Genomic DNA, 9,808 nt, shown 5'->3' on the forward strand with positions numbered 1-9,808 from the left:
TTTTTTTTATTAATACAAAATATTTTATATATTTATGGGGTACATGTATTTGTTATGTGCACAGAGTATATAATGATCAAGACAGGGTATCTGGGATACCCATCACCTCGAGAATCTATCATTTCTATGTGTTGGGAACATTTCAAATCCTTTCTTCTAGCTACTTTGAAATATATCATACATTGTTGCTAACTACAGTCATCCTACTCTGCTACTGAATCTTGGAGCTTATTTATTTCTAACTGTATGTTTGTACCCACTAGCCAAGACTATTTGTACAACAGCTGAGTAACTGTATTTGCTTCTGTATGAGAAGACTAAAGCCTAAGAGTAAAGCACGCTGGCCAGGCACTGTGGCTTACACCGTAATCCCAGTACTTTGGGAGGCTGAGGTGGGCAGATTACCTGAGGTCAGGAGTTCGAGACCAGACTGGCCAGCATGGTGAAACCCCATCTCTACTAAAAATACAAAAATTAGCCAGGCGTGGTGGCGGGCATCTGTAATCCCAGCTACTTGGAAGGCTGAGGCGGGACAATTGACTGAACCTGGAAGGCGGAGGTTGCAGTGAGCTGAGATCGTGCCATTGCACTCCAGCCTGGGCAACAAGAGCGAAACTCCGTCTCAAAAAGAAAAAAAACGTATTTCTGGGATCATTTAATCATTCTTCCTAAGGCTACTTAATCACGGTGATGTGGTTGGGAGTCAAGTCTGATAACAGGCATAATAGTTCTCAGTTCAAATCCACAGCTAGAAATAAATACTTGCCCTCAGGTCCTATAGCCAGAAAATTTACTAAGCAATCACTGTACCAACACTTATTTTCATCCTAAATTTCAAGAACGGACAAACATCGTTATCCAATTTTGAAAAAAGATGCCACAGGGAAGGCTTGTTCATTATTGCTTATGACGTACCGCTCTCACTTAATAAGACCAACAGTAACACGCAAAGTAAACACAAAGTGGTCCCACCAGTCATTACTTACCATTTCAGAATAGGCTTTGTGACAGACTGAAGCTTGGTAAGAATCATCAATGTGCATCTTTTTCAAGAGTTGACCAGTTTTTAAATTCCTTAGATAACAAAAATAAATAAGCTGATCATATTCTTCCAACAAACCAGTTTTCAGAAAATATTTTCTTACTAATCATAGCATGCTTTAGGAGGTGACCAAGGAAAAAACTAAGGGCTCCTTAGTTTTGTTCAGTCATAGATTTAGGTAAAAGTAGAACTGTGGGTTAATTTTGCTAATAGTTTAATTTGATAGATTAAATCTACTATGCCCCTAGGGATAAATCTCTCCAAATTCCATGAGGAAAGTTTCATCATCTCATTCAACCTGGTATTGAAATCAGGCACATGGTATAGCAGTATCATGATTTTGTGACACGTCTTGTTATGTCTAAATTTTCCATGGAAGACAATGGCCAGGAAACCAAATTTGGTAGGGCAAGAGACTACACCTAAAAAAGACTTATAATTATATCTCTATTACATGTATTTATACTACAGCTAGACCAAAATAATGGATAGAAGGAAGGACTGAGGTGGAATCGAGAGAGAGGGGTGCATATAAAGAAGAAAAAAGATAAAGTTTGTTGGAATCACTCCCCAGCGGGTTTTTTTTTTCCTTTTTTTTTTTTTTTTTGAGATGGAGTCTCACTCTGTCACCCAGGCTGAGTGCAGTGGCGCCATCTTGGCTCACTGCAATCTTCACCTCCTGTGTTCCAGCAATTCTTCTACCTCAGCCTTCCAAGTAGCTGGGATTACAGGCACCCACCACCATGCCCGGCTAATTTCTGTATTTTTAGTAAAGGCAGGGCTTCACCAGGTTGGCCAGGCTGGTCTTGAACTCCTGACTGTAGGTGGTCCGCCTGCCTCAGCATCCCAAAGTGCTTGGATTACAGGCATGAGCCATTGCACCTGACCTGCTCCCCAGCTTTATTAAGGATTTGTGACATTGATAACTGCTTTGTCATGATACTCTACTTTTTTGTTTTTGGAGCTTAGGGTCTTGCTCCATTGCCCAGGCTGGAGTGTGGTGGTGTGATCATGACTCACCGTAGCCTCAACCTCCCAGGCTCAAGCAATCCTTCCACCTCACTGCCCCAAGTAGTTGGGACTACAGGTGCATGCCACCATGCCTGAATAATTTTTTAATTTTTTGTAGAGACAGGGTTTCACTATATTGCCCAGGCTGGTCTCAAACTCCTGAGCTCAAGCAATCCTCCCACCTCAGCCTCCCAAAGTGCTGGGATTACAGGTTTAAGGGACTGCACCCAGTTCATGTTACTCTGTTGATGAAAAACTTTCAGTTGGCTCCCATTAGCCACAGTATAAAGTCCAAGTGTTTTTTTGTTTGTTTGTTTGTTTTTTTGAGATGGAGTTTTGTTCTTGTTACCTAGGCTGGAGTGCAATGGCACAGCCTCGGCTCACTGCAACCTCCGCCTCCTGGGTTCAGGCAATTCTTCTGCCTCAGCCTCCTGAGTAGCAGGGATTACAGGTACGCACCACCACGCCAAGCTAATTTTTGTATTTTTAGTCAAGACGGGGTACACCATGTTGGCCAGGCTGGTCTCGAACTCCTGACGTCAGATGATCCACCCGCCTTGGCCTCCCAAAGTGCTGGAATTACAGGCGTGAGCCACTGCGCCCAGCCCCCAGGTTCATTTTAATGGTATTTATACCTCTCATGAATTCAGTAGTGCAATATTACATTATCACTCATTGCTCCATTTCCTAAAATCTTTCTGCTTGAAGAACATACTATGCATTTCCTTGACTCTAGACTTTGCTGAAGCTATGCCTTCCAATGACCCCTGCTCCCCCAACTCCCTGCTGCCCATTACAGAACAGTTCCCATGCCTGTTACTGATGAATTCCTATCCATTTCTTAGGGCCTAGTTATATCCCACCCCCTCCAAGCTGCATGAACTCACTTGAGACTGCAGCAGTCCACAGTCATCTCCTCTCCTTTAATTCTGTCCATATACCTCATTTGGTATGTAATATACTACTGGCAATACTGTATCATGTATTCACTCAACAAATACAGAATTCTATGGGCCAAGTACTGTGTATAAAAAACTGAAGAAGGAAAATTAAATTTTTATGTGCATATGCAAGGTTTTCCTCCTATCAGGGACACCAGATGGGTATCCTACAGAGTTTCATACATGGTCTGTATTTAGTCATTGTTCCTTCCTCAAATCCCAAATCACTTTGTCCAAATCTATCACTTTGACCTTGTGTGAATTGTAAAAAGAACTGTAGTGAAATTGTAGGATTTGATTGTAAAGGCATCTTATTTACCTACTAGATTATAGGGGCCCTGGGACCAGAATTCATATCTGATTCATCTCTGCATCTCTCACAGAGAATGGGACATAAGTAGAGACCCAGATATCTACTGAATGTTTGAAAGATATTAAATGAAATGTCTCAGTGAATATGGACAGGAAGACTTCCTTACACACTGGCCCCTCAGCATTTAAGAATGTTTTAACACGTTTATTTGGTATGACTTCACTGTAAACATTAAACTTAAGAAATATTTAGACCTTCAGCATAGTTTCCAAAAAACCCACCTGACGCTTCAGTATAACATGAATCACTTTAGACATCTAACAAATCAGGAGTTAAATAAGAACAAATATTACATGTAAGTATAAAATTATACAGAGCCCAAAAGGTAAGTAGTAGCTTTTGACAGACAATATGATTAATACATCTTTGAGTAACTACCCTAAACATAAAGCTAAGGCAGGTGCCAAGAACAGATATGAGAAACAGTACCTATCTTCAAAAACCAGAGAGGATAAACAACACAAAGCAGCAAATACTAAATTAAAAATCAAGGCAGGCCAGCCGCTGCAGCTTATGTCTATAATCTCAGCACTTTGGGAGGCTGAGGTGGGAGGATCACTTGCATTGAGGAGTTCTCGACCAGCCTAGGCAACATGGGGAGACCCTGTCTCTACAAAAAAAAGTAAAAAAAAAATTTTTTTTTTTTAAATTAGCCAGGCATGGTGGCACAAGTCTGTAGTCCTGCTACTCAGGAGGCTGAGTTAGGAGAACTGCTTGAGTCTGACAGTGAGCCATAATCATGCCACCGTACTCCAGCATGGGCAACAGACTGAGACCCTGTCTCAAAAAAACAAAAACGAAAAAACAACCAAGGCAATATGAATTCGGAGAAGGAAACATCAGTGAAGGCTGGGATGGTACAACAGAACTCAAGATAACTGTAGGGCTGAAAATATCCCCTAAGGGGAACTTAGAAGCCAAGCACAGAAATCCCTCCCAAACTTCCCAGTACTCTAGAAGGCCAAGGTGGGAGGGTTGCTTACGTCCAAAAGTTCAAGACCAGCCTGGGAAAAATAGCAAGACCCTGTCTCTACAAAGGAAAAGAAAAATTAGCCAGGCATGGTGGTGTATATTTGTGGTCTCAGCACTTTGGGAGGCTGAAGTGGGAGGACTGCTTGAGCCCAGGAGTTCAAGACCGGCCTGAGTAACATAGCAAGTTCTCATCTCTACAAAAAATTTAAAAATTAGCAGGACATGATGGTGTGCGCCTGTAGTCCCAGCTACTCAGGAGGCTGAGGTGGGAGGATTCCTTGAGTCCAGAATTTTGAGGTTGCAGTGAGCTATGGTCATGCCTATACACTCCAGCCTGGGTACTGAGTGAGACTGTTTCAGAAAGAAATCCCTCCCCAACCTCAAATTCCTTTGTGACCTCTTGTATACAAAATGCCAAAGGATACCGATAGAAGAAGGGTAGAACTGAGGGATGGGAAGAAAAAAAGGAGGAAAGGAGAATGGCAGAGCTGGAGAGAACATTTTTGTACTAGAGCATGGGGGAAATAAAAGCTGAAGGAAAGCAAACATGGTCCCCGTGAAGGCTTTCTTTTGAGGGATGAGGGTACGGTTGGAAGAAAGAGTATTCACAAAGTAGTAGAATAAAAAATGACCTGCGTTTGAGCCCAGGCATCTGAGCTTGCCGTGAGCTATGGTCACTCTAGTTTGGGTGACAGAGTAAGACACAGTCTCTAAAAAAATAAAAAATAAAAAAAAAAACGAAGTTTGAATATTGATTAATGGCAAGGAGACAAACTACTAGATTATTTTAACAGTTCAGGAGACACATAATGAAGGTGTGGACTATGGGAATAACAGAAAGAATAGAAAAGACAACTCCTGAAAGAGCACCGTCCTCAAATAACACCTCTGGGTAGAAACCCTGGTGAATGTGCTCCAAGTGGCCAAGTGCCGCCCTAGACATCAGGACATCTGAAAACAGGGTCTTCTGACAGATCAGAACACAGCCAAATTTCAGAGGCTTTCTGGTGGGAAGGGCACATTGTTTCTCTCAGGGGCCATGCTTTTCTAGTTTATTTCTAGAAGGTTAGGGTTGTAAGTCACCACAGTATTTAAAAAAGAAAAACAAAAAATGGTTAGGGTTGGATGGTACAGAAGAGCTAGGGTAGTGGTCACACTAATATCGTAACTTCCTCTTACCAAGACCCATTCTGGCCCCAAGGAAACAGTTAATAGACAAGGCTTCTGAGAAAAGAAACAAAATCGATCTATTCTCCTAATACAAATTAAACTTGCAAGTGCCTGTGGCTGGGTATGGTTCTCCCTGTAGTCAGAAAAGAGATGGCTGGGGACTCCTGTGATGGTTTCCCTATTACAAATTTGTTAATTTGGTTCCTGTGTGATCACACTTTTTTCTTTTCTTTTTTTGAGACAGTCTCACTCTGTCACTCAGGCTAGAGTGCAGTGGCACGATCTCAGCTCACTGCAACCTCTGCCTCCCGGGTTCCAGCGATTCTCCTGCCTGAGCCTCACACCACCACGCCTGGCTAATTTTTGTATCTTTAGTAGAGACAGGGTATCTTTAGACGCCACACTTATCTTTGTATACTGAGTAACTTTGGACTGTATCCTAGTTCCAGTGATATTAATATGTTGCAAAAACTTTGTATTCTGTTAGGTTCCTCTGAAAAACACTGATGTTTTTTGTTTGTAAAAATATTTTTAGAAAAGAAATTTTAACATTTACTGAATACCTCCTATGTGCCAGATAATATGGTAAGTACTTTTTAAATACAGTTCTATTGATCTTTAAAAAATTTATGTTTTTTGAGACAGAATCTTGCTCTGTCACCCAGGCTGGAGTGCAGTGGCGCAATCTTGACTCACTGCAACCTCCGCCTCCTGGGTTCAAGCCATTCTCCTGCCTCAGCCTCCTGAATAGTTGGGATTACAGGTGCGTACCACCACGCCTGGCTAATTTTTGTATTTTTAGTAGAGATGGGGTTTTCCCTTGTTGGCCAGGCTGGTCTCGAACACTTGGCCTCAGGTGATCTGCCTGCCTTGGCCTCTCAAAGTGCTGGGATTATAGGCATGAGCCACTGTGCCCGGCCCTGATTTTTTTGGTTGTAAGTTTGTCTGTCCTAGTAAACAGTTAACTTGGCTGAACTCGAACTCCAAATGCCGAAAGTGAAGTTCAGTTCTTTCAGTCTCACCTGAGCTGCTTTGACTCTGACCTATGCACATCCAGTTTAAAGGGTCAACCAGATATTTAGGTAAACATTATAGCTAGAAGTTAGGGTTCTTTTTTTTTTTTTTCTTTGCTCTCTCCTTTTTAGGACTTTTCCCCTCCCTTTCTAGCAGCTGTGATCACCCTGAACTCTGTCTGTCCTTTAGTTCTCTAAGCCAGCGGGACAGATCTTCTATTAGGCTTCCAGTCACCCAGTGAGCAGAGTGGGCTTTGCCTCCTAGCTTAAAGCCATAATAGGAACATTGCCTAGTGTCATTCCCTTCACCTAAAGGGAGAAACCCCTCCAGTATGTTTCTTCTTTTTTTTGCTTTCTGGTGCTTTTAGAAAATTGTTTTTTGTATTTTGTCCAGAGTGTATTGTTATTCGAAGGTAGAGAGTTGGTCTGACAGAAGCTACTCAACCACTAACCAAAAGCAGAAAGAAGTGTACATTTTTGAAAATAGAATTCCATTTATTTTTAAATACTCTACTCAGACTGACCTTTTTTGGTATATCTCAATTAATACGATGTTGTTGGTAAGACAAGTATATAGTATCTGACAAAAAAACCACAATCAGGCCAGACACAGTGGCTCACGCCTGTAATCCCAGCAATTTGCAAGGCCAAGGCGGGCAGTTCACTTGAGGCCGGGAGTTCAAGACCAACCTAGCCAACATGGCGAAATCCCATCTCTACTAAAAAATACAAAAATTAGCCAGGCATGGTGGCTCACTCCTGTAATCCCTGCATTTTGGGAGACTGAGGCAGGCAGATAACTTGAGGCCAGGAGTTCAAGACTAACCTCGCCAACATGATAAAACCCTATCTCTACTAAAAAATACAAAAATTAGCTGGGTGTGGTGGCACATGCCTATAATCCCAGCTACTCGGGAGGCTGAGGCAGGAGAATCGCTTGAACCCAGGAGGCGGAGGTTGCAGTGAGCCGAGATACTGCACTCCTGCCTGGGCAACAGGAGGAGACTCTGTCTCAAAACACAACAAAAACAACAAGAGCAACAAAAAATCACAATCGTGTTTACACATACTCTCTTATTTAATCTTCACAACACCCCTGTAAAATGAGAGGTGAGTCCTCATACTACAGATGACGGAACTGAGGACCTAGAGGGAAGACTTACCAAATAACAATGTTGTTCATAACAGTAGTACCAAGGAGAGCTTCTTGCATCCCTTGGACCTCGGCAAAAGTTAATATAGTCTCCTCAGGGGGCATCAAAAATTGGTTTTCTTTGCCTCTGCAATTAAAATAGTATGAAAAGTCAGTACTTTGCACTAAAGCAGTTTCTAGGTAGCCCTTCTCCACATTGTTGAACTGTGCATAATATAAACTAACCAAATACCAGGAAAAAAAAATCTAACCCAGAAAACGTGTATACTAAACTTTCTACAATGAACATATATTACTTCCATACTATCTACTTAGATATGCTGCAAGCACCTCAAATTCATTATATTCAAAATTAAACTTGTTAAGTTTCTCTTTAAACCTTTTGTTTCTTTCTGCATTCCTATCTCAATAAATTGCACCACCATCTAATAATGCCCAAGTTTCAGGGTTGGTCACCACTCAAGTGACCACCTAGACTGGGAGGAAGGAGACAAGGAAAATATCCACATTTCGGGCTTGGTCACCACTCAAGTGACCAACTCTACCATGTTGATATTCTCTCCTTCCTCTTAATCTAGTCAATCACCAAGTCCCAGTAATTTTATCTTCTCATCTCTCAGAAATCTATCTGCTTCTTCTCATCTCCACTAACATACTCCTAATTTAAGCAAACAATTATCATCTCTTGCAACAGATCATGAATAAATAAGCCAAAGTTCCCTGCCCTCCACTTTTAGAAAATACAGATGGATAATAACAATGAAGTGTAACTGAAAAATAAAAATAAAAATAAAGTATAATGAGTATATGATAGAGAAGATGCTGTTAAGTTCAGTTTGCAACATTTTGAATTCGAGGTGTTCCCAATATGTCTAATAAATAAACCTACAGGTCTAGAGCTCAAGAAAGAGCTCAGAGGTAGAAATGTATGTTTGCAAGTAGTCAGCACCAAGATGGTCAGTGAAGCAATGGACTCCAAGTGTGTGGAACGAGGAAAGGGTCTAGGGCCTTAAGGTATTTCTATATATTTTAAAAAATATTTGTGTGTGTGTGTGTGTGTGTGTGTATGTGTGTGTTTAAGATTAGGTCTCGGTCTGCTGCCCAAGGTGGACTGTGGTGGCGTGATCACAGTTTATTGCACCCTTGAACTCCTAAGCTCAAGTGATCCTCCCACCTCAGACTCCCTAGTAGCTGGGACCACAGACATGCTCTGCCACACCCAGCTAATTTTTAAATTTTTTGTAAAGATGGGGCCCGGCTATGTGGCCCCAACTGGTCTTGAACTCCTGGGCTCAAACTTCTGCCTTGGCCTCCCAAAGGGCTGGGATTATGGGCATAAGCCACTGTGCGCAGCAGTGGTATTTCTAACATTTGAGGGACACACAGAGATTTCAAAGAAGACTGAAGAACAAACTACATTTGCTGAGCCTCTCCCCTTCTTTGACTTCATCCCTGACATGTCTGGCTTCCACCTCACTAATCTGCTTCTATGTCATAACCTAGTCTTGATGCCATACATGCTTATATTATACCCACAGCACAGAAAAACAAGATCCTAGTGACCCAACTTTCTCTGAAACCTGTGAGAAAATTATTCTTCATCTAATAGTTAAAAATCAATCAATGCTTTTCTTACCCTCCATCTTCTGCAAATGTCATGACTTCTACTTGTTGATCAGAAAGGGTCCCACTGCTAGTAACTAGCCTCCTCTTTGTCAGGCCAAGCACAGCTTTTATATTTCCAGACTTCAGTAGTACTTGCTTTTCACTTTCATCATCAGAGGAACAAAGCAATGCCCTAAGCCAAATATAAGGAAAAATAGGGTGATGTCAGGAGTAATCTTTTAATATTAAAGGACTAGGTTCACTCTTTTATTTTGAGACGGTGTCTTGCTCTGTCGCCCAGGCTGGAGTACAGTGGTGCAATCTCAGTTCACTGCAACTCTGCCTCCCAGGTTCAAGCGATTCTCCTGCTTCAGCCTCCTGAGTAGCTGGGATTACAGGCGCAAGCCACCATGCCTGGCTAATTTTTCTGTATTTTTAGTAGAGATGGGGTTTCACCATGTTGGTCAGGCTGATCTTGAACTCCTGACCTCGTGATCCCCCCGCCTCGGCCTCCCAAAGTGCTAGGAT

General features: G+C 41.9%; 1 protein-coding gene across 2 annotated transcripts in view; it reads right to left on the minus strand.

Moving 5' to 3' along the window:
• Window positions 1-9,808, minus strand: part of PALB2 (partner and localizer of BRCA2) — a 42,786-nt gene that overhangs the window by 9,594 nt on the left and 23,384 nt on the right. For both annotated transcript variants that reach the window (XM_011987935.1, XM_011987936.1), the window contains 3 exons: window positions 9,312-9,473; window positions 7,686-7,802; window positions 987-1,074 (listed from right to left, as the gene is read on the minus strand). In XM_011987935.1, coding sequence (XP_011843325.1) covers window positions 987-1,074; window positions 7,686-7,802; window positions 9,312-9,473 — 367 coding nt within the window. The remainder of the gene's footprint in view (window positions 1-986; window positions 1,075-7,685; window positions 7,803-9,311; window positions 9,474-9,808) is intronic.

This window comes from Mandrillus leucophaeus, unplaced genomic scaffold (assembly GCF_000951045.1).
Source record: "Mandrillus leucophaeus isolate KB7577 unplaced genomic scaffold, Mleu.le_1.0 Scaffold32, whole genome shotgun sequence".
Classification (NCBI taxonomy): Eukaryota; Metazoa; Chordata; class Mammalia; order Primates; family Cercopithecidae; genus Mandrillus; species Mandrillus leucophaeus.